The 24,126-nt window shown below is 38.9% G+C and overlaps 3 protein-coding genes across 3 annotated transcripts in view; 1 reads left to right on the top strand and 2 right to left on the bottom strand.

Moving 5' to 3' along the window:
* Positions 1–721: 721 nt before the first annotated feature.
* On the bottom strand, positions 722–2,958 carry LOC146394009 (uncharacterized). The gene is made up of 4 exons (XM_084935480.1): positions 2,707–2,958; positions 2,062–2,239; positions 1,772–1,986; positions 722–1,040 (listed from the first exon to the last, which is right to left on the bottom strand). The coding sequence occupies exons 1-4, from the start codon at positions 2,728–2,730 to the stop codon at positions 735–737; spliced, it is 723 nt and encodes a 240-aa protein (XP_084791606.1). The 5' UTR covers positions 2,731–2,958; the 3' UTR covers positions 722–734.
* Positions 2,959–9,445: 6,487 nt separating this feature from the next.
* Positions 9,446–11,767, top strand: mibp2 (muscle-specific beta 1 integrin binding protein 2). Its single transcript, XM_084934797.1, has 8 exons — positions 9,446–9,705; positions 10,098–10,188; positions 10,383–10,431; positions 10,653–10,842; positions 10,926–10,997; positions 11,088–11,194; positions 11,299–11,389; positions 11,477–11,767. Exons 1-7 carry the CDS (start codon positions 9,680–9,682, stop codon positions 11,382–11,384), a joined length of 621 nt encoding a protein of 206 aa, XP_084790923.1. The 5' UTR covers positions 9,446–9,679; the 3' UTR covers positions 11,385–11,389; positions 11,477–11,767.
* Positions 11,768–23,339: 11,572 nt separating this feature from the next.
* The window catches only part of bloc1s6 (biogenesis of lysosomal organelles complex-1, subunit 6, pallidin), a 6,245-nt gene continuing 5,458 nt past the window's right edge, over positions 23,340–24,126 (bottom strand). Inside the window, exon 5 of the mRNA XM_084934673.1 lies at positions 23,340–24,126. This exon is cut by the window's right edge and continues 589 nt beyond it. The gene's annotated coding sequence lies outside the window, so the exon portion shown is untranslated.

The raw sequence follows: 24,126 nt of genomic DNA, 5'->3' as shown, positions 1-24,126 counted from the left end.
ATGGAGCTTTAAATACTCCAACAGAATAGTAAAAAGAAAATCCCTCGTTATATTTGACACGAGGATTCAGAGCTCAAATACTGGAATTCCTGTACTTTTTAAACATTTTTTTTTCCTTTCACTTTTACTATAGCTGAGAGACAGCAGGAATATAAAAGATAGGAAAACCTGGGGAGAAGGAAAATAACATTCAACAAAGTTGCTGTCTGATTTCCTCTTTCATACATGAACGTAAAGCATTTACTGTGATGTCTCACCAAGTTGTACTTACATCGTCTGAAGCATATGACAATCAACTCAAAATCTAGCAAAGGAGCCAGCTAGCTGATTTTTTAAATGGAAATATATATCCTATTTATTATAAATAAAGATCCTCATACGGAACATCTGTTTTTGTCTCTCTGCTGCTGCTCAGTGTTTGAATGTATAACTTAAGCATGCCACCTGTCCTCAACAAATAAGTCTGTTAATTGTTAAACTAAAAAAAAAAAGGTGTTTGAATTCAACTATCCTGCTAATTCGCACACATTTATATTAAATACTGAAATGTTTGAAATAATTGTCATGTTGTAAGTTTGCATTTGAGATGCAGTAGCCTGGCACAAAGACACAAAACACTCCAGGCTTTGTCCACAGTGAAAAAGAAAACATATCACTTCCACTTCTTTGAGTAATTCATGTGCAATCAAAAAATAAATAAATCTGTATTTATATATAAGACGGTATGCTCTTCTCTATGTAAATTGAGCTTCGAGAAGAAGATGCTCGATTTTCATCCTGACCCCTGCCTTTTTCTGAGGAGCCAACTTCTTAAACACTTTCGTGAGGGTCATAAAGTAATACTCATCGCAGTCTTGTGGTTTTGGAGTGTCTGTCTGTACACCTTTGTGACATTTAGAGGAGTCCATCTCTGTACTCCTCTTCATTTTCCTCCCAGTGTCACATTTGCCTGATCTGGTGAAACTGTGAGACACAGAATGGCCGCCGCTGGCTCTGTGGCTGTTTTGGCCCTCTGAATCTTGGCCCTCTGAATCCCTCTCCTGTGAAGATAAAACAATTTTTTAAACCAATTAAAATCTCTTGGACTTTCCTTTTTGTTGGTTTGATGCTCAATTGGTAGAACTGGTTCCACATCAACAACGTTGAAAGAACACACTGAAACATTTGGAGTGCAAATAGCTTAAATATGTGCAGGGTTCACATCTCGCCATAAGGATTGTGGTAATCAGTGGGACCTTCAACCGATGTTAGCATATTTAAATTTAGCAATGAAACAGAAGCAGCTGGTTGAAGGTAATGGGTATTAGGTGACTGCTGCTTGTCTGATATATGGCTGGCAGTGCATGATTTTATTAATATAAATAGAAAGGTACTCTACTACAATTAAAAGTCCGTAAAAATCTTAAAATGAAACCTATTCTCTCAACCCCCTCAGCCCCAATTATCATGAATGTTGAATATCAGAGACATCCACTCATTCTGGGCCATCTCTTTTTCCTTCAGAGAAGGGGAGTTGTGCCCCATCTATAAATTTCTTGGATGTCCCCCTGATGTTTTTAACAAATGCTGGTTTGCTTTACTTGGACAAGCTGACCAATTGGAAGTGACTGAGTCTCTTTCTAAAGTGGCTACAGCTTTTCCACTAGACCACACACAAAGTATTTAATAAAACTACAGACATGCACACTAAATATTTAGGAACATTGTTAAGAGATGATGCATATCTGCTTTAACATAGAGCATGTGCAGCACTACACCATCACACCCTCACCATGTCATATGAAGGGCTCCCTCTGTCATTTTGGATTCTTTGTGTCAATTCAGCCTGTAGTTTGGATAATTTCCGGGCCCTCCTCTGTTGTTGCTCACTGCAAAATGACAGATGACTGTGGAAAGTTTTCTTTCTTATCACTGTGGCTTTGCAGTACAAACAGTGGTAATGCGCCTGACTTCTGCACTGGAGTCTACACCTGTGGAAGGTGTATTCTGAAACAGAAAAGATGTAAACATCATGATTAGGAATGAGTTGGTTTAGCTGACACTTAAAGTTCTGAAACATACTTCCAGTTTCAAAGGCTTCCCTTCGATGGCTGTCCAAGTGGATCCTAAGACTGGGGCGGTTTGTGGGTTTGAAAATTTCAGGTGAACAAAACGGACAATGAAATTTTCCTGGAGAACAGCAAGTGTTGCATTTTTGCAGAGCAGGAATAGAAGATCCCTTCCGGATAGACACGTGAAACTGGAACAGATAATAAAGTCATTAATCTGAAAATATCAGATGCATGAAGAAGGGCAGCCAATAACAAGATTTCTGCTGGAGGTACGACAGCAAGGAAGCTTAGTAGAAATGCAATTACTTGGAAACAGCAATGTGGAATCATAATGTTTTAATTTGTGTTATTTAATGTGTCCAATGCAAAGAAAAAAAATGTGTAATTCTGATTGCAGTTGAATCACTTTTAATGACTCTTAGACTATGTTTGTCAGCAACTGCTAGCCTTTTTCAGAGTTAAACTTAAATCTCTTAAACAAGGTAAAAAAAGAAAAATGCAAACAAACAGTTCCTATGACTAATGACTAGCTTAATTGTTAGCCACCTGCTAGATAAGCTGAATGACACTTAGTTAGCTGCCAAATAGAAAACAGTCAACCTGCTATGAAGGCAAAAGACTCATAATCAATGCTGCCTAGAATAAAAATACTTACATTTAACTGCTGGGGACTGTCCATCTTTCTCACAGAGCTACCTGAGGCCTGCTCTTCTTCTTTGGGGAACTCACTGCAGTTTTTCACCCTTTATATTGCTTTGCTGCCTCCCTCTGGTTTTGAAGTGTCTGTCTGTACACATGTTAACATTTTTGTACTCATTTTCGTCTTCCTCGCGTTCACCTGACCAGGGGAAGCTTCGGTGCTCTGAAATGATAGTTATTTTGTTACAGTCAAAACCTTTGATGTAACTTGCCTCTTAGTGTGATGCTCAGTTTGTAGTAACATGCAAGTAACATTATTCAACATGCCCACATCTTTCTAAAGGCTTATAAATCAGCTTTGTCACCGACTGCTAACCATTTTTAGGGTTAAAGTTACTCTTTTGCTTCTCTTATGTTAAATACAAATATAAGCAAACAATTTCCACTGTTATGATTAGCCTATCTGATATGTTGCCTGTAAGCCAATTAGCTACCAGACAGAAGAGTTAACCTCCTATGAATATAAAAGGCTCATAATAACTGTTAGTTGCTAGCTAAAACAATATTTGCATTGAACTGTTGGTCACTGTCCATCTTGCTCACAGAACTACCTGAAGCCTTTTCCAGTCTTTTCTATGAATATAACAGCAATTGGTTATCCTTTAAATTGCTTTACTGCCTCCTTCTGGTTCCTGTCAACAATAGTTTGAGTCTTTTAATTAATCCAGTGAATTTTAGAAACCTTTTCTTTATATTTTGCTAGAAAACTGCTAAATAAATGCAGCGATTTTTTTGAGTTTGTACAGTTCTAACGAACATGACAGTCAATATTTATTATGACCATCTTTATCCTTTGACACAGCCTGAACTTTCTTAGACAGCTTCCTTCTTTAAATAGTCTTCAGGAATAGTTCTCCAGGCTTCTTGAAGGACATTCAAAGCTCTTCTTTGAATGTTTTGCCTTTTGTTGTGTTCTCTGTCAAATTTATCCCACACTAAGGTTGAGGTCCAGGCTCTGGGGAGGCCAATCCATGACTGATAGTTTTCCACTGTGTGTTTTTCTATCCAGGTGAGCTTCCAATGCATTGAGAATGTGTTTGGGATTATTGTGATGCTAAAACAAATGCTGTTCCCAGAAACTTTCCAAATGGTATTTCATGCTGGATTAAAATTTCACAGCACTTTTCTGTGCAGAACAGCAGTTGCTGAAATGAAGCCACAAACCCTCGTGTTTTACAGAGGCTGTAGGCACTCACCTCACTCCTCACCTCCTCTATACCTGCTGATGATGATTTTGAAGCAAAAACCTTACATTTGGATTCATCACTACATAAGACTTCTTGTCACTGATTTTTAGAACAGTTTTTATGTAATTTGGCATGCCTGTGCCTTTTCTCCCTGTTTCCTTCCTTGAGAATGGTTTCTCGACTACCACCCTTCCACTGTGAATATTTCTGATGATGCTTCAGTGAACAGTGTAGATGGAGCAGGTCCTGTCAGGTCTTTGGTGGATTTTGTTCCCCTGTTTTTTAATAACATGACTCTCGGATACTTTTCATCTGCTGTAGATAGTTTTACGTTTAAAGCGAAACTCTGAAAACATCATATTTTTGTTTCTGTTATATATAAACGGACAATTCTTTGGTTGAAACGGAGGCTTTTCGGTAAGCAATGAGAACCACAACCTTTAAATCCACCAGATGACAGTGATATGTTTTGGCTGTAATGTGGAGCTCAAGGATATATGTAGCATCTACTTATTTAAAACAAAGCATTTTAAATTCTTATCAACATGACATTCATGCCTTAATTTCACATGATCCCCCATCTGTATCACACAGCCAGGCAAGATAATAGATTTCCTTGATTTCCTGAACTCAGTGTGAATAACATGCAGAAAATTATTTTCAAAGGCAACTTAATTAAGCATGAGGAGTGCTGGGTGGCAAAGCTTTGACCTCTGAAAATCTGAAATGAAATATTATGTGTGAACAGTGAGAAGAAAGCAGAAAAGTCAGTGTACATTCACACACCCCTCGGTATCTTTCAGGTGTATGAGGCATTTGTGTTTGAGACAGTGCAATATTTGTTTTGACTGTGAGTCAGCATCTCGAGTATGGTTGGGATCATGTTGGGAAGTTCAATAACAAAAACTTCACCTAATAAAAACTATGTCCTGTCTAAAATCTGGTACAGATAGAGTAAACAGCAGCATTAACAGTAAGGAAACATCATGTGAAATATTGTTTTTCCCTTTTAAGCAGCTTTAAGGTTGTCAGTATCATCTTGATCCTCGGCTCCCAGCTTTTCCCCTATTATCTTTTTTTCCAGGTATATCTTTAATATAATAATATAAAACTGTCATTCAACTATAAAACTTTATGGGTGATTCAGTCCCTGTACAACCACAGTGAGAGCTAATGCAAATAATTCCTTGAAGTACATCCTAAGAAAGGCACAATCCCACCACTTGGAAAAGATGGTGAGCAAAGAGGAGCTAATCCCACTCCTCGTCCTCCTGCCGCCCCTTGATTCCAGATAAGACACTTTGATCCTCAGGTGTCACAACAGGTGTTGATTGTATCTCCGGTGTTTGATCCTTTGAGGAATTTCCTCTGCTTTGCCACACGGTGGAGTCAGTGTAATACAACACAAGGACTTTTGCAGACAAAATAAGCAACCCCAGGAGCAGCTCCTTCAGTGGGAGACTGCGGCACCCACGGTGTGGGACGGAGAGATTTCGCAGGTCTTTCCTCCCCACTGCTGTCAGACTCCACAACAAAGACTTCAACTGATCAAACACACACATCCACAAATGTGCAATAACACTAAGTGCAATAATCTTTTCTGTCATCGTTGTATTTTTACTCAGTTGTATATAGCATTTGTATTTGTATTCTATTTTTATCTTATTGTATATTTATTTTATTTTATTCTACTGTATATAGTATTTTATTTTTATTCTATTCTGTACAGTTGTGTACTGTATTTATTCTTATTGTATCCTAATTTTTGCCTCATAACTTTTGCACTGTCCACTTCCTGCTGTGACAAAACAAATTTCCCACGTGTGGGACTAATAAAGGTTATCTTATCTTATCTCTTATCTTATCATCTCATAAACTGCTCACATAGGAATTGAAAAGGAGAAAAGAAAAAAAGGAGGAAATGATCGTTTTAGATCCCAGACAATCTGTGAATCAACAATCAGATATAAGTCATTAAATGCTAGACAGAAAACGACCTTCAGAGAGTGCCACCTTCTTACTGCTTTTCTTTGTGAAACTACTTTCTCTGTACACAAACATCCTTTTTATGAATCTCTCGTTAAATGGAAATAGGGCATCCTATTGTGAGTCATTTTATACAAATTGGTTTGTTTGTATAAAATGATCTAAAACCTGTTTTTCTGTTGAGTAACTGGTTCCCGAAACTGACCCGAAAGCAGAGCAATGTGTGTTTGGCAAGCTATGGCATCTGTGTTTTATAGGAAAGGAAAGACACAAAGAGTGCAGTTTTACAGCCATGTGTATAAATGCCTCTAAATAGAAACAAAACAAAGGCGGTGGATAAAATTTGACCAAATATGAGGCTGCCAAGTACACAAATGTTTGGTTTGTTGGCTTTACAATGTGGACTTTTAATACTCTACCTTGCATAACAAGTAATTCTTCACAAAAACATGCATTAGGTGGATTCATTCATTTTGTTCTCACATTAGAGCCAACAGCAGAATATGCAATATAGTTCCACTTCATGGTTCTTTGTAATGGCTTTATAGCAATTTTGTTTTAGGGAAAAAATATCCTGTTTCCAATACAGGTACTAATTGCCTTGCAGGTCAGGTTACGGTAAATTGTAATTAGCCAACATTATACAGCAATCTGCCAATACAGCAATGTGTGAGAGATTTTACAGGACTCTGAAAACCTAAATATACACCATGCCTCAGCAGCTTGTAGAACCAGCTTCAACAGCAACAACTTGAAGTAATGGTATTCTGTATAACTTTATCAGCCTTTCACATCGCTGTGGAGGAATTATGGCCCACTCTTCTATACAACACTGCTCCACTTCATTGAAGTTTATTACCATTAGTTATGCATGCCTAAGTCTTGCCACAGTATTTCAGTCGAGCTGAAGTCTGGACTTATCATTTTCAGCCATTCTGTTGTAGATTTACTGCTGTGCTTGAGCTCAAGTCCTGTTGAACGACCCCGTTCTTTCCAACCTTTAGTTGTCACACAGATGCCCTCATGGCCTACAGTTGAGTTTGTGGTCAGCTCAATGACTGGAAGGTGCCCAGGCCATGTGGCAGAAAAACAAGCCCAAACCATCACCACTCCACCACCATGTTTAGTTGGTATGAGGTGTTTGTGCTGATATGGCGTCTTGTTTTGTTTTTTTGTTTTTTCAAATATGCTACCATGCATTACAGCCAAAGATCTGCACTCTGGTCTCATATGTCGAAAAGACATTGTTCCAGAAATCTTGTGGGTCATTGTCATGCAACTTTACCAGCTCTACTGTCGTGTTCTTTTGAGAGAGAAGCGGCTTTTTCCTGGCAACCCATCCAAACAAACCAAACAAGTATTTTTAGTGAATTTAGATATTGAACTTGAACATTTAACATACAAACCAAGGGCCTGTATAGTGTGAGATGTAGAATTTGCCAGAATTTGTGTTTCTATAAAGGCGCTCACACTTTCTTATCAGCTAATCAGTTAATTAAGTGCATTTGATTATCAGCACCTGGCTGCTACTTGTCCACCTAATTCCTGTGGAAGCAGCAAAGATGTACTTAGTGTCTTTTTCATGTAGAGCTGTTTTTCAGAGCACAATAGACTATAAAATAATATAATGATAATGATACAAAACTAACAAATATATTTAAGGTTCTAAACTTATGCATAATTTAACAATTATTGTTTTACCTAATTTTTAGGTTAAAGGAGCATTTTTATATTGTGCTACATTTGCCTAGCAACATGAACTTTTGTTTCACTACAGGCTGCTTTTGTATACATGAGAGGACTGTAACACAGAAGTCACACAGCTAGAAGTGACTTCTTCAGTATTCTAGTTATCTATATTTTGTCAAGTAATACTGTGTAATACTCAGAGAAAATTTTTTATGACTTTTGGTGCAGATGTAATCTCAGTATCAGAGGAGGTGTTGATTATTTGACTCCTGTTGACCTTGAAGAACACAATTACACCATAAAATGAAGGCTTTGTTGCTGATTCTTCTTCTTCAAGAAATTCATGAAACTCTCAGACTACAAGCTGCCAGAATATAGCTCTGTCAAACTATAAATATAAGTCTTACAAGCCTAACTGAATTCCACACTTGGCCACTTGCTCTTCATAGTTGAGGTTGTAAGGCCTAACACAGGCAATATTTTGGTGCAACCTCAGGAAACAGTGTCATGGAGTTGGTTGGGAAGTTTCAAAACAAAACAGAAAAAGGTCAGCAGCAGACTGGCCAAAGTAACACCACAGCAATGTGAGTGTGTAAAGACACACTCACATTGCACATTATATACACACACACACACACACACACATACATATATATATATATATATATATATATATATATGCCACGAGGTTATGAAAGAAAATCTGTAAAAGAAAGCGGGAAATAATTGGAAAGTTCATCTTCCACCAGTTGCCCTAAAGTCACGCGTCTGTCAGCCCCAGTTAGTCAAAGAGCCTCTGTCTTCTCTGATTAGATAAGTGAAATGCTACCAATGAGGCACTTTTTGTAAAGTGCTTTCTGTCTTTATGGTGATTTTACACCTTCTATAACTCAGTGAAGTGGCATAGTGTGCACTAGGACTCTGTCTATCATATCTTAAGGGTAATGATATTGATTATGCCATGGTGCTCATGATAAAAATCAGGAATTCAGTGGAAAGCGTTCATATGACTTGTAGCTGATATTATATCACAGTGCTGTGCAGAAGTTCATCTAAGTTTAACCCTTTACAACTAGTGCACATGTGATGCATCAAAAGCTTATGCTGGATAAAAAAAAAATGTATCACTTCTGTTACCTCATTGTTACCATGATCACTTATTTTAAAATAGTTTTTTTGTTATTTTAATTTTTGGTTTTATTGTTATTTCATTGTGCATATCTTTTTAAATTGCTGTACTAATGTAAACTGCTTTTGGACTTTGAAATGGGCCTAGAAATAAAACATATTATTTTTTTTTTATTTTTTTTATGTAAAAAAAATTGTAAAAGGGGCAGTAACATTAAAAGGGTATGCTTTCCTGGGTCCTGTAATAACTCTGTAACTAACTAGACTTTCCTGGTGTGAGGTAGTGTTTCTTCTCGTGATTAAAATTAAATGGCACTTGCCTTGTAAAGTTCAAAACACTAAAAGAATACATTCGAAAAACCTAGCAGCAATGTCTATTTCCATAAAATAGGGATTTGAGTGAAAAAAAATCCTTCACCAAGCTTCACCGAGCAGTTTCATGTAGGAACCTTTTCCATCGAAGTTGCCAATATTAGCGGCTCGTATTCATGATAGCTGTGACGTCATGTAAACATTAATATAGCTGATTAAATTAAGATGAAATAGCATAGTTTAATCGTATACTGCAGACCAGAAACAGTTAAATTAAGATTAAAATAAAGAAGTTTCCGCTACCTCTATTCCGCTTCTGATTGGCTGAGAATAGAAGCGCTTACGCCTCCGGCCAACTCGAAGTGTTTAAATAGCCAATCGCGTGGCTCTCTCCGGTATGTGTAGAAGCGACAGAGAACCGAGGTCCTCTTTGGTGGAAGACCGTGTGCGCGTGACAGCCCGTCTCCTCCGCTCTTACCTTACTCACTCAACTCAAGTACCATGGAGGAATCAAGTAGTTGACGTTTCCTGCTGCAACCTTCTCTTTTTAAGCTTTCTTCTCGTCTGATCACTGTGCTCCTGACCCGGTTTTATTGACGTTTTGACCTCTCGGCTACTTACGGAAACATGAAGTACATCATCGGCATTGGCGGGTGAGTACTAGACGATGAATGTCTAAGCTAAGCTAAGCTAAGCAACCTTGTAGGCCTTGTAAGGCCGTCACACGTGGGGACGGCGGTTATTACATCCGGTATGGCTTTTTGATCGAACCGTAACGTTATAACATTTCGATTGCCACTCATTGGGTTCTGTAAATATTAAACTAACCATGTGGTAATTTATGAATAATAGCTAACGTTGTAAGCATGTAATATAGCCGAGTACACCATGCACCCGGCAGCCCTGACATTACACGTTAAAATGCATTAGATGAGTAATTAACGAGGAAATATGGCTGCCTATTACCTTAAAATGATCCCGCAACCCATGCCCTATTTTACATCAACCACACTTCATTCATTTTAATTCCCTTTTTTCCCTGTAGTGTAACCAACGGAGGGAAAACCACCCTCACCAACAGACTGATCAAGAACCTGCCCAACTGTTGCGTGGTACATCAGGATGACTTCTTCAAGGTGAGCCACATGCATATCTCCATATCTTTGAATTTTGGATATAGTTCACCAAAGAGACTGCTCTGGGTAGCAGTTTGACACAGTGTGTGTATTGTAAAAAAACAAACAATCAAAAAGCTATCAGAGCCTTCCATATAGCAGAGTGTAGCATTAGTGGAATGTACCTGGGTACATCTCATCAATGTATGTTTCAGCCCCAAGATCAGATTGAAGTTGGTGAAGATGGCTTTAAGCAGTATGATGGTAAGCCTGGGTTTTTATGAAGGGCTTTGTGTGTGGGTGTCTGTGTGCGTTTGTGTTTTGCGTGTATGACTCAACCTTAATGTTGTGTTTCATTCCTAACGTGCATGCAATGTAAACGAAATCTGGGGGTTTGAACGTGTGTTTCTCACTTGTTTTCTTTTTTGCAACTTTCTGCACACTTCTATTTTTTTCTTCCTTCTCCCCCTCTGCCATCTCTTCAGTCATCACTGCTCTGGACATGGAGGCTATGATGAGTACCATCTATGCGTGGCTGGAGAACCCGGTGAAGTTTGAGAAGTCTCATGGCGTTAATAACACCCTGGATTCTGAGATCGTGCCAAAGTCTGACCGCAAGGAGGATGAGGAGACTCACATCCTTATTGTGGAAGGCTTCTTGCTTTACACCTACGAGTAAGAATCTGTGCTTAGCTACACGTGAGTTAAGTGCTTGTTCTCGAAGTCAAATGACACCAATTCATCTCTACCTATTGCAGACCTTTGATCGACGTGCTGAACCAACGCTACTTTATTTCCATCCCATATGAAGAATGCAAAAAGAGGAGGTGGTAAGTGCTCTAGTGTTGTTCTTCACATGTGTTTGCCATCCATGCAGCTGTAGCTTAATCTTTTTTAACTGGTCTTGTGTCATTCTGCAGCTCAAGAAACTACCTGGTACCAGACCCACCTGGCCTTTTTGACGGCCACGTCTGGCCCATGTACCTGAAACATAAGAACATCATGGAGGCATCAGCTGTTGATGTTGGTAAGTTGATTTCGTTTTTTATTATTGTAAATGTTGTAACCATGTGTGGTGCTTTGTCACATAAAGGCTGACCACACTGATTAAATGTGTGTATCCTCTTACAGTGCAGCTGGACGGAACCAAGTCAAAGGAGGCGCTGTTCAACTTTGTCTATGGCGACATCCTGAATAACATCCAGAAGTCTCTCTAACAAAAGTATTAAAATCCTGTAATTATATAGCAACAAAAACCCTTTTATATGTAAACTTCTGTTACTGATTTTGTGTACTTTCTGTATTGCAGATCATCTGATTGGCTAAAAGGATCATATAATCAATCTGCAAGCTGAAGACCGCCTTGCCTTAAGTTTCCACCTGGCAGCTCATTTATCAGAGTGCTATGTTTTTTGTTTTTTTTGTTTTTTGTTATTTTGTAAATGTTTACCTTTCAGCATATGATGCTGGCATGATTTTATATCGATCGTATTTATTGCTTTGATACAGAGTACACTCCAAAGAGAATTGATGGATTTGTTAACAGGATGGTTGCACTCAAGTTGCGTATGTCAATAAATGATCCTCCTGCCAATTACAACGTGTACTGATTATTTTTAGAACACGACACTCCCACTTCAGCTGTTGCAAAATGGAACTTTGTGAATTCTGAAGTGTTTAACTTTAAATTGGTTATTTAAAATATACACCAGGAACATTGTGTAGCTGCTTAGATGGGCACATTTAGCTTTCTCTATCTTGCTCCCAGGCAACAGTTGGTGCAAACGATAAGAGGGACTCGCCTCGTGAGTTCAGCTTTAGAGTACAGCTTATCCAAATTCACACACATTTGGACTCTTCTTTCATACAGATTAAACTCAATTACATAACTTGGAAGTTTTACTGATTAAATGGGTTCATGTAACAAATCGCATGAATAAACGGCTGAAAACAGTCGCATTTAGGAAAAAACATGCAGTGTCAGATTGGACAATGGTGTAAGGCTCACAGATCATGTTTTTGAGTATATGCTATAGTTTGTTTCTTAAGCACATTAGTGAGCGGAGGTTGTTTTAGAAGTGTTTTTGATTATTAAAAAAATATATGCACTATACAAAAAGCACTATGCATTTTTTACTTATGTCCTACTAAAATCTTAAACATCTACGGTGCTTAACAAATGTATTAACCACCTGTCATAAAAAGATAGGAATTAAATATTTTAGAAATGTAAATACCAGTAATGTTATTTATTAGGAAAGCAAACTGAATGTATCTTGTTATGTCCAAATTTGAGGCGACAGATTGGACGCCTCATAGAAAAACTGGTAATTGCCAATACTGTTAATTTAGATCCTGTATAAACCTTACACTTAGTGATCAGTAATTGGGCCCATTCACTCATTTTTAACGTTTTTATACCTTATCCTATAAACAAACTTCAGTTTTCCCCCATGTTTAGCAAATGTAGGAAATCTGATGTTATTTTCCAGCTTTTATAGACGTGTCAAAATTATATTAAAAATCCAACAAAGAATAAAAACCCATGACTGAGTTTAAACAAGTAGTGGTAATTACACATTTACAGAAACATCGACCTTCATATAAAGACCCCTACAGACTGTTAGCTAACACAGGCTGTTAGCTAACAGTTTGTGTTAGCTAACACAGACTGTTAGCTACGTTTAAAGCTTTCAAATGATACTTATTTAATGTGCACTTTGAATAATAAAAATAGGAATAATAGAAATTGTGTAGCCACATATAGACTTAACCCACATCTTTCTATGTAATTTTTTTGAAGCAAAAAAAGATGTTCCCTAAAAGTCTCAGAAAGTTTTCCTTTTGCTTTTGAAAATTGAAAAGGAAAAACTCGAGAGAAATGATATGAATCATTTCCCTAATGTTTTATAAACAGGCCTATATAATGTGCACGAGTCAATATAGAGTGTTGTACTTTTATTATAGCTGATGAAATCTAATTCAGCAGAAGAACTATCTGAGGCGGGTGTGTCCTCTGGGCCCCTCTGAGTCACTCCACACATTATGTAATGTGGCTGAAGGAATGTATGGAGGCATTATGTAGGTCAGAGAAATGTGAGAAGTGCTTTTTTTTCTCTTTGTCAGTGTCGAGTCGTCGTCTCATCGTTTGCAGTTATTGTGCAGAAAGCTCCTTTTCAATATGCTTTGGATTGGTTAAAAAATATGACTCATTGTACAAGAGGAGCCGTTTACCCTGATGTTAAACTAACCAGCCTTTTGAAACAAACTGAATTATATTTTTAGATCTGTCGTCATAAATCTTTTCCCTTTAGTAGTCACTGTTTCCCCAGTGTCCAGTGTGTTATTGTGGAATGAAACAGACATGTTGATATTATACTACAAGCATGCATGAAGGCCTGAGCGCATGGTACAAAGCAGCTTTTATGGTTTTTTGAGGTTAAAAAGCAGCTGCACTGAACAACCCCAGAGGAGGTGAATTAGGCTCTTACAAGCTGTGTGTTAGATTTTATTATAGATTTCACGTTTTATTGTTGTATTTATCGACATTGATGGCCTCCATACACTCTTCAGTCTGCTTAAACTTCCCCTCATTTTGGTTTTGATTGTTGTGATTTTTTTTCAGCGAAAAGCTTCATACATTCATTTAGAATATTTGATTTATGCCATTTAAACTTCAAAAATAATCTTTGCTTCAATTCTTCCTCCTACTAGAAGATCAGTGCATTCAAACCAGTATGTTCAAATGTTCATTCATGGGCATTGAGGGGTCAGAGAGAGAGAGAGAGCAGGAGAGATAGTGAGTGGGAGATCTTATTACAATCCTACACGTCTTGGGAATTTCCTGGTTTCATGCAGGGCAAAACCCATAATAATTCATCCCATCCATTTACAATGCAATTCCTTAGCTTGGACCAGACTTTCTGAGGCAGGAAGTCTGACATTGTGTGCAAAGTCACAGGCAGAGATATCAGTATTTGAAAATTCTCTGTATGAGAGTCTCGCTGTGAGTGTACTCTGTGTACTAATGTCCTCAAATGGGTCAGCCTGGCACGAAATGATGCCAAGAATCATTTCATAGATGGTGTCAATTTCCTCAAGAAGTAGCAAACCTGTTTTAGAATGGGTGTAAGTGGGTCAGTCTAGACCTGGCTGTGGGAGATAAGCAGTTACATAACCCTTGATTGCTGCGGGCAGGGCCTGCCTGGGAAAAAATGAGACGTTTTCTCAAATCTGAACTGAGGCATGGTGGCATTTACATTTCCATGGCTTTCCTCACTTTACAAAACAAAGTGACTGGCAAGTCAAGGACAACCAAAAACTAATAAGCTGTACTGGTGCAGAGTTGGGCCCCCCTTTGCCTTCAGAAGTGAAGTTTGTAGTGAGCTGATTTACTGTTATACTTCTTTTTGCTTTACGTGCAACATCTCAGGTCTAAATTTGGACTATTTATGGGTGACAAAAATTTTCAATAAAAATTAAATGTGGAGAAAAAATTGTGTCTGAAATTTTGACACACAAATTCAGTTGGAGGACTTTTGTGCTTATTTTGGTCCAGGACACTCTCACAAAAGAGATTCTTACTCTCAGGAAATCCATTTCCCAGTTTATGTTATACATTGTTGCAATAATGTGAAGTACAAATACACTCACTGGCCATTTCATTAGGTACACCTTACTAGCACTGGGTTTAACCCACTTTTACCTTCAGAACTGCCTTAATTCTTCATGGAGCATATTCTAGAAAGAGATGGAAACATTCCTCAGAGATTTTGGTCCATAATGGCATGACAGCATCACACAATTGCTTCAGATTTGATGTGCTGTGCATTCACAGATGACCTTGTGCTTGGCTCTAACAAGTAGCCATTCTCCTCTGACATCAAAAATGCATTTTCACCCATAGACCTGGCCCTCACTGGATATTTTCTCCTTTGCTTACCATTCTCTGTAAACTTTAGTGATGATCATGTGGGGAAATCCCAGCAGATCAGCAGGATATAAATCACTCAGGCCAGCCCATCTGACAACAACAGTTCGTCTTGACCATGTCTACATGCCTAAATCCACTGAGTTGCTGCTGTGTGATTGGCTGAACAGTTGTTGCAAAGTGAAGTGGCCAGTGAATCTATAACTTACAGTTGCAGTGAACTCCTCGCATTCAGATACAGCGCTAATAGAAAGGCTGTGTGGGGAGAGAGGACATCATCTTCTGACACTCCTACTGCCGTTGGACTGCAGCACACCCTGGAGTTTTCCAAACCACACAAGCCACCGCACAAAAGGTTAGGAGGGTTGCAGTACTGGTTCTTGCTGGATTTTGTTTGTGCGTGTGAGTGTGAAAGTTTTTGTATTCCTGCTTTTCTGTCTGGGCGTGTGTGCGTCTTCTGTACCCGTCACTTGCTCTGTCTCCTTACGCACCTCTCCAAAGTGCATCCTAAAAGCAGAGGAAGCAGCAGACGTCTGTGGTCGACTCAAATAGAGCATATAAAAAACCCTATAAATCCTCCCTCCAGACCTCTAACTTCAGGTTTGTATTATCACATCTCCACCTCACACAGGTCAGACAGGACACAGCCGTCCAACCGCTAACCACCCTGCCAGAAGAGGTGACTGTAGCTCTGCGGCTGCCTGTCTCAAAACTATCTCTTTGTCTCTCTCGCAGCGTTGTTGCTCTATTCCCAACCAAAGAAAACAAGAACAGGGCACATTCATTTAATCAAATCACCCTTTCCCTTCACCACAGCTTCACTCTTTAAAGCCTTATTTTCAGCCTACCAGTTGTTTCTATATTTACCTCTTTTACTGCAGTCTCCGAGGAGCCCATGAAACCAGCCATTTGTGCCATAAACCCTTTTAGTGGCATTTGGGATTGTTGCGAGCATTTGTTTTGAAAATGTGACCAGCGTGGCAGCGAGCTGTTGCTGCAAGGTTCAAGTTGCACCTGAAAGCTTGAAGTGAAAACATCTACTGTGGTTCAACAACTATGTCTGTGTTTACACTGAGTAGAACTAACCTTGGAAGAAATTATACCACAGTGCAGACACAACAAGCCACCCATTAACCCCAGCGTTACATTAGGTACTCAAACTGTAGACGCTGTACTGCTGTTTCTACAGCAGATAGTAAATACTACTTCTAGCACCTAAAAGCAATAATAATCTACTAACAAAATGTAAAAACATTGTATAAATGCAGGAAATTTTGTACAGTGATGCTCACGTCTTAGTAAATACAACTAAGAACTGGATGTGTAGGCTACAGTACAGTCATTTTCCTTTAGCAAGTAGAAAATGTGAAAGTCCAAATCATTAATTTAGAGTTATTATAATGGCTAGTTCTGCTCTGTAGTGTTTAGACTTTGATGGTTGAAACTCCCATGGTGATTAATCAGGACCAGCCTGGGCCCAGCTTCAGGGTGTTGGTGGGAATGTCAAATATTATGGCAGCATTCCCATAACTGCTGCAACTTCAAAGGGAAATTTATTACAGTATAGAGGTTCAGTGAATCCACTGAGTTTGTTTTTGATTTTTTTTTTTACTGTAATGAAGGTACAGGCAAAATGCCCAGCTTAAAAGCATTTGCACTGGCTGTCATTTTTGACAACAAAAAAAAAAAAAAACCCCAACAAAAAACAAAGTTAGATTTTTCCAACAGCTCCATCAGCTGATTTTACTTATTTGGCACATGAGGCAATAACGCATAATATTATAGGTATGCTTAAAGGTAGATGCTACCATATTGCTTTTGCATGTTAATGTCTGTTTTGGTAAATATTAATAAAATCTACAGACATGTGGCAAAAAAGCTTTCACAGTTCTGTGAAAAACAAAGCACTTTTAGCAGTATTAACTCAAAGTAATGGTGTCCTGTATGACTTCACCAGTCTCTCACATCTCTTACAAAGTTGCTTCAATTGATTGAGGCCTGTTATCATTAGTTATGCACACCTCTCTCAGAGTCCCACCACAGTATTTAGGTCTGGACTTATCTTTTTTAGCCATTCTGTTGTAGATTTGCTGCCGATATCATAGCTCTGCTGCATGACCCGGTTTGATCCAAATGTCAGTTGTCACACAGGTGGTCTAACATTTGACTTTAGAGTACTTTGTTATTAACTCAGTGATTGCAAGGTGCCCCTTGGATTTAAAACAAGCTTTACCACCCCTTGCATTTCTGTGTTTGACAGCTGGTATGAGGTGTTTGTGCTGATGTGCTGTGTGTGGTTTTTGCTAAATGTGGTGCTGTACATTATGGCTAAACATCTCTTCTTTGGTCTCATCTGTCTAAAGGACGTCTTGTGGTTTGTTTACATGCAAACCTAAGATGTGCTGTCATTCTCTTTTTAGAGAGAAGAGGCTTCCTCTTGTCAGGCTTGCTCAGTTATTTTCTAATTTTATTGTCATGAACTTTAACATTTAACATGCTAACCGAGGCCTGTAGAATCTGAAATGCAGCTCTTGAGCTTTTTCACAATGCAAAGTTGAGGTGAATTTTCTGAGATTGTGTTAACACACACCTAAAGCTCCAGACCAGTAAACATCAAAAACATCTGCACTTATAGAGGTGCTCACACTTGCTGGTGATCAGTTAATCAAGTGCATATAATTAGCAGCACATAGCTGACATTTACCCCCTTATTCCTGTGGAGGTAGAAAGGGCATATTAGTTTTTCACAGGATTACACAGAATCTCATGAAAGCTTCCTTTTTCACATGTAAGTGAAGCTTTTCATGTTTCATATCCCTAAACACAGCAAGCCTCTCACTGGTAAAATCCCAGCAGTGAAGCTTTCACAAAGAGGAACAGCCGACAATCGACACTTTCATTACGTAACGCTTCAGTAGGTTGTCTGTTTATTTTATCAGCTCATCGCATATAAAATCGTTACTGACAAGCCAGCGGTCAGCCAAGACAGTCATATAAAGTTTGTGGACTAAGATGAAGGACATCTTGCTCTGGCTGAGTTGAGTAAGCCATAGCATAGAAACAAAACACTTTATAAAATTATCACTGAGTTATGACATTTTCTTCCTTCCCATCAAAGCATAAAGTTGAAATATGTTTGAAAATTACTGTTTTGGAAAGATGCGGTGGTTACATAGTAAACTGTTGTGCTTAAAATCTGCACTGTACCATCTGTTGAGTCACAGAAACCTAATTACTAATCTTCTCCGTGCCCACTTATCCAGACTTGCGTATGTAGAGTTATATAAGACACGGATGAGAAGGGAAAGTAACCTCACTCACTGTCACTTTGGTCAAAAACACCACAGTGAGATATATTTTCCAGAAACATGGGTCTAGCTTCTCACATGGTAGTCAGCGTGCATGAATATTACCAGGTGAACCAAATGGTAAAAGCTGGAGAACACAATATTATGAAGCAACCATGGCCAGTGTGGGCCCACGGACCATATCCTGTTGTGGTGGAGCTGGGAGAGGCTTGGTGCTGCCAGGCTGGAGCAAACCACAGCCTCCCACTCCTCATCCGTCTGAATCACTGTTTACTTAGACAGGAAGGCTGCACGCTACAGCATCATCTGCTGTTGCTCCAGTCTGTGACTCGCTTGCGGCTTTGTGAAGGAGGGGGGGGTGTTATGTTTTTCCTGACGGCCAAGTTTCTAAAAGCAGAGACAAGTTTAAACCAAATGCCTGCAGGGAACAGAGCTCAGCCCCGGAAACCACTGCTCCTCTATAGCTGTCTACCTCTGGATCCTTCTCCTTTTGGGAGACCAGAGCCTCATTCAATCAAAGTATTAACTACTCAAGAACAGATCTGGATACAGGTTCACTTTGTCAAATTTTATGAGTCCAAAATAGGAAAATAAAACCACTCAGTAGGTTGGGATAAATGTCACTTTTAAGTGGATAAAAAAAAATTGATTATAAATCAAACAAAAACCTCTTTACACAAAGAGGAGATTTTTTTTTCTTTTATAATAAATCACAATCCCAAACATAACCTCTCTCCTTTTTTTGGGTCTTTGCATGACCCATTTTCAGAAAAATGCAGAAAAACACCAGCAATTAGTGTTGCAAAAAGGCATCCTGAGCCACTGTATTTACAAAAAAAAATGTCAAATAAAATCAAAGTCAAGGTACTGAAAGTGATATTCAAACTGTGGTTTCCACTGTACTTCAGTTCATCGGTGTGGAACCGGAGTGCCCCTCTCTCCTAAGTCTGGACCCCACGATGCTTGCCACGCTGTGGTTCACCCCCGGCCGAGAAGGACAGGGCGGGTGTGAACAGAGCGATGTTGTTTTTGACTCGGTTTCCTGCTGTAGTAGTGAGTATAAAATTAGAGTTTTATGCGAAGTGGAAGGAGGTGGGAGAGACTCATGGTCGTGTTGGGAGAGAGAGGAATGTAACCTACTTTGCTGTCAACAAACTCCTGTTGTGTGTGCCTCGTACGTGACAACAGTATATAAAATTAATGTGAACAGAGACAATGTTTGTCCGTCTCGTGTTTACCAGTTCAGCGACAATTTAAGGTTTATGTGGGGACTGTTGAGGCCGTCTTAGAAACCAGCGAGGACCAGAGTCAGTAAACAAAAGTCAGTCCTGCTGTTCGCCTCTATAAGAAAGTTACTTGCAGTCAGAAATTATGGAGGACCACAAGAGCCACACGCATGGAAAACCAGCACCTGGACTTCATGCAGGAGAGAATTTCAACAATGTATTGTAAAAAATGGAACTTTATATGACAAGCGTGGTGTGGTGCTTGTGGAATTTTTAACAAGTACCCTACAAAACTTTACAGTACTCATGCTGCCAAACTTCTGGTGGCTAGGTGTGCAGTTCCTGCTTTAAATGCATTCACTTTTAAGACTAAGAAATCTATAAGAGGCCAGAAATGTTTGAACTCGCTTATGAACCTAAATCACTGAGGCCGTCTCTCCTGCATGAAGGTTTTCCAGTGTGTGCGTCTGATGGCCCAAAGCTGCCTCAGAGCCGTAACACCATCAATGGCTGCAGTATGGAATATATGTGGGTGTGTCCTCATCTCCCAGAGGAGTCCAAATCATCATCAAACAGCCCTACAGACACAAAAACGTGAAAATATAAACAACCAGACTATCAGCAGTGATTTAACTACTTTAAGACCTCTGTGAAAATCATTTACAGTATCACAGAATTTAAGGCCTTTATAATCACAGAGCATACAGAGAAAAGTACTAAACTGAATCAATTTCAGCTTTCGTTTTTCATGATGTATACTGTATTAATAATTACATTTCATTATCTGTGTCTTTACCACACAGGTGTAGATACTGTAGGTTCAGTGAATGCTTACATTGCACTGATTAGAATATACTGGACATTCAAAGCCAAGATTCAGCGCACTGTGTTAGAGGCTGGGATTTGATGAATTCATCATATATACAACCTTTGATCATCGTTTATGTCCAGTTGAGAATGAATCTGTGCACTCACATATTAAATGAACTGAAATCAGTAGTGTGATCTCCAGTCTTGATATATTGAATGAGAGAACTGACAGCTGTTATTTTAATCAGCCTGTCTCAGTTGTTTTAACTCTAAGCATCATAAAGTAATGTGGTAACATCTGGACTGACGAGTTTACTGTCAGCATTTTAATCGCTAGTTTAAAGGCTGTAGGTTGCAGCCATTGCTCTAACACTGTATAAATGTAACAGGCCTCAGTGCTGGTTCTAATAGTCTGAGCTGCTTCCAGCTTTATTTGTGAAGAGCACAGCAGCTTACAAAACACGTAGCTAGCTCGTACAGCTGCGACGTAAAATTTTCATAAGCTAAGATGACCTTAAAATAACTGGGCTACGTGAGGTGATGCTAGCGTTAGCCATGTTAGCACGTTACCTTCAACAGGTGGTCAGACTGCGAAAACAGGCACTCAGTCAGAGGTTGAGCTCTCCGTTTCGCTGCAGGGTCCCTTCATTCTTCACATATCCGTGTCGAGCCGAGTGTAAATCCCGAGGCTGAACGGCCTTTGTACAAGCACACACGCTTCTTAGCAGGGCGAAGCTACGAGCTAGAAAAAACTAGAAAACAGCCTGTGTCTGTCCAACCAATCAGAGAGCTCCTTACATCGGTGTGGCTAATTTGAATAGCCGCAAGGAAATTGTTAATCGAAGAGCTAATCCAGCAGCTAATCTCGGAGCGAACAGGAAAGGGAAATGGATTTTGAAATGCAGTTTATTAAAGTGCAAATGCAAAAATGATTTTGAAATGCAGTTTATTAAAGTGCAAATGCAAAAATGATTTTGAAATGCAGTTTATTAAAGTGCAAATGCAAAAATGATTTTGAAATGCAGTTTATTAAAGTGCAAATGCAAAAATGATTTTGAAATGCAGTTTATTAAAGAGCAATTGGAAAATGGATTTTGAAATGCAGTTTATTAAAGTGCAAATGGCAAAAGGTTTTTGAAATGCAGTTTATTAAAGTGCAATTGGAAAAAGGATTTTGAAATGCAGTTTATTAAATTGGAATTCAAAAATGAATTTACAAATGCAGAATTTATTCTACAATTCATTATTTAAGCACAGAATTCTTTATTTCGATGCGCGTGCCTCTTGTGGTCCTCCATAAGAAATTGTCACCTGCCAGCACGATAAAACCCAGCACAGGATGAGGTTTTTAAAATATACATTTACAGATTAAAATTTTCAGTTGTGAGTTTTCATTCAAACCACAGAATATGCAGACATCCAAAAAAATGAGAGAAGCATTCATGGATCAGTCACTTTGCAGGGGTGTGTCCCACATGTGCCCCATCGTCACAGAGCCAGATCCGGGTAAATTAACTGTGACTCTGCTGACACCTGGTGGACTTAGATGCTTAGTACAACTCATATAAGGTCACTAATTGTTCTTTTGTCAGTGAAATGTACCAAATATAGAAATGTGTGAGAAGAAAAATAAATGTTGTCTCCTATTTATGGATATAAGAAGCTGGGAAAATTGCACAACACACTTACCAGACACTTTGTCAGGTACACATGAACAACCACTCATTAGTGCAAATATTTAATCAGCCAATCAGATAGCAACTCATGTATTTTGCTGTGCAGATATCGTTAAGATGACAAAGTTGATGAAGTTCAAAGTGAGCATCAGAATTTGGAAGAAAAGTGATTTAAGTGACTTTGAATGTGGCGTGGTTGTAGTTGTATGGGACGTACAGGGTGATCTGTATTTTAGAAACTGGTGATATTCTGGGATTTTCCCAAACGAGCATCTCTAGGGTTTACAGGGAACGCTTCGAAAAGTATTCAGTGAGCGGCAGTTCTCTTGGCAAAAATGTCTTGATTGCAGAGTGGAGAGGATAATAGCCAGACTGCTTTGAGCTAATAGGAAGGCAAAAGAAATTCATTACAACAAAGTATGGAGAAGAGCATCTCTGAATGGACAGACTAAAGCAGATGGGCAGCAGCAGCAGAAGATCACACCAGGCAAACACCAGGAAAACATTGCCTGGTCCATTGAGACTGCATTTCTGCTGCAACCATCAGTAAGGTCAGGGATGATGTAAACAACATGAAAGCATGGATCTATCCGGTCTTCGTATGACTGCCTCCAGCAGGATAACGCACCATGTCACATAACTCAGATCATCTCAGACTGCTTTGTCGAACATGACGATGAGTTCACTCTACTCAGATGGCCTCCACAGTCACCAGATCTCAGTCCAATAGAGCACCTTTGGGATGTAGTGGAATGTAAGATTCACATCATGGATGTGTACCTGACAAATATTTGTTTTGCTATCATATTCTGACCACAGTTCTCTGAGGAACGTTTCCCGCACCTTCTTGAATCTGTGCCATGAAGAATTAAACGGCAAAAGGGTGTATCTAATATAGTGGCCAGTGAGTGTATCTGTGCAGCCCAAAATGTAACCTGCCCAGATATTTACCAGACAGAAACATTCTTAAGATTAAAAATCTATAAGCAGAAGATCCTACTTTGTTCAAATCCAAGAAGCTTACGGCATAAGCGCACTTTTTAAACTTCAGTACAGTTTCAAACCATCTCCCAGCATCAGGAGCATGACCCACAGTGCCCCACACAAACACTGTCTTTGCACTTTTAGTTTGCTTCGACCTGTTCACCCTAAATTTTTCCACACATAGACAGCTGAGATGTAAAGAATACAGAATACAAAAGAACACAGCAATAAGACCGTATACTATAAACCAGTCTGTTTTTTTATTAATAGTACAAATACTGAGGTTTCAGGAACAACTAGTGCATAGAAGCCTCTCAAAAGGTCAACTAAACAAATTTACAGACACTGATCATTGTGATGGCAAAGTCTGATACATTTTTATTCATCCACCATCATAAATTAGCTATACATCATCTGAACGGCAGAAATGCAGTCAGTCAAATTTAGTGCAGACCTATGTGGCTTTAAACAGCATGTCTTGTTTTATAACATTCAACACTAAGAGGGTCCAGGAACAACATATTAATACTTCAACAAATGACACCAAGCGCAGTGATTATCCCAGGCTGTGGTCTGATGGCTACGTGAGTAATTTTCAACAATTCTGTTTGAAGAAGTGCACAAATTGGTGTGCCATCAGACACTGATAGTGGGAAGTACCAGCATTTGATGATTTAGTTAATGTCTTTGGTTTGTGGTCTTCTTGGCAATGTAATCTGGGGTCAATCAAACCAGAGGTTTTGCAAGTTTTAGTCCATGTACTAAGAATTACTTAATAAGAGAAACATTTTCCAAAGCGTCTTTCAGTTTCAAGACGGTTAAACAGACTTTTTCTTTACGTTTTTTTTTCCACTTCTTTTTTAAATTCATATTAGTCAAATAGAAAAATTACATCTTGTTCCAAATTTGTTTCCTTATGAAATGGATCTAAAGATGGTGAGTGCTGCCATAGAAATGAAGAAACAAGGTGCCAGAGAGTCGCAACTCCAAAACTCAAGCAGGTTCCAGTTATTCTAGTCAGTTTA

The sequence above is a fragment of the Perissodus microlepis genome, chromosome 1 (genome assembly GCF_051167445.1).
Source record: "Perissodus microlepis isolate ML-2025 ecotype Zambia chromosome 1, ASM5116744v1, whole genome shotgun sequence".
In the NCBI taxonomy this organism is placed as follows: Eukaryota; Metazoa; Chordata; class Actinopteri; order Cichliformes; family Cichlidae; genus Perissodus; species Perissodus microlepis.
Note: the sequence above shows the minus strand (reverse complement) of the source record. Positions and strands in the feature narration are given on the sequence as shown.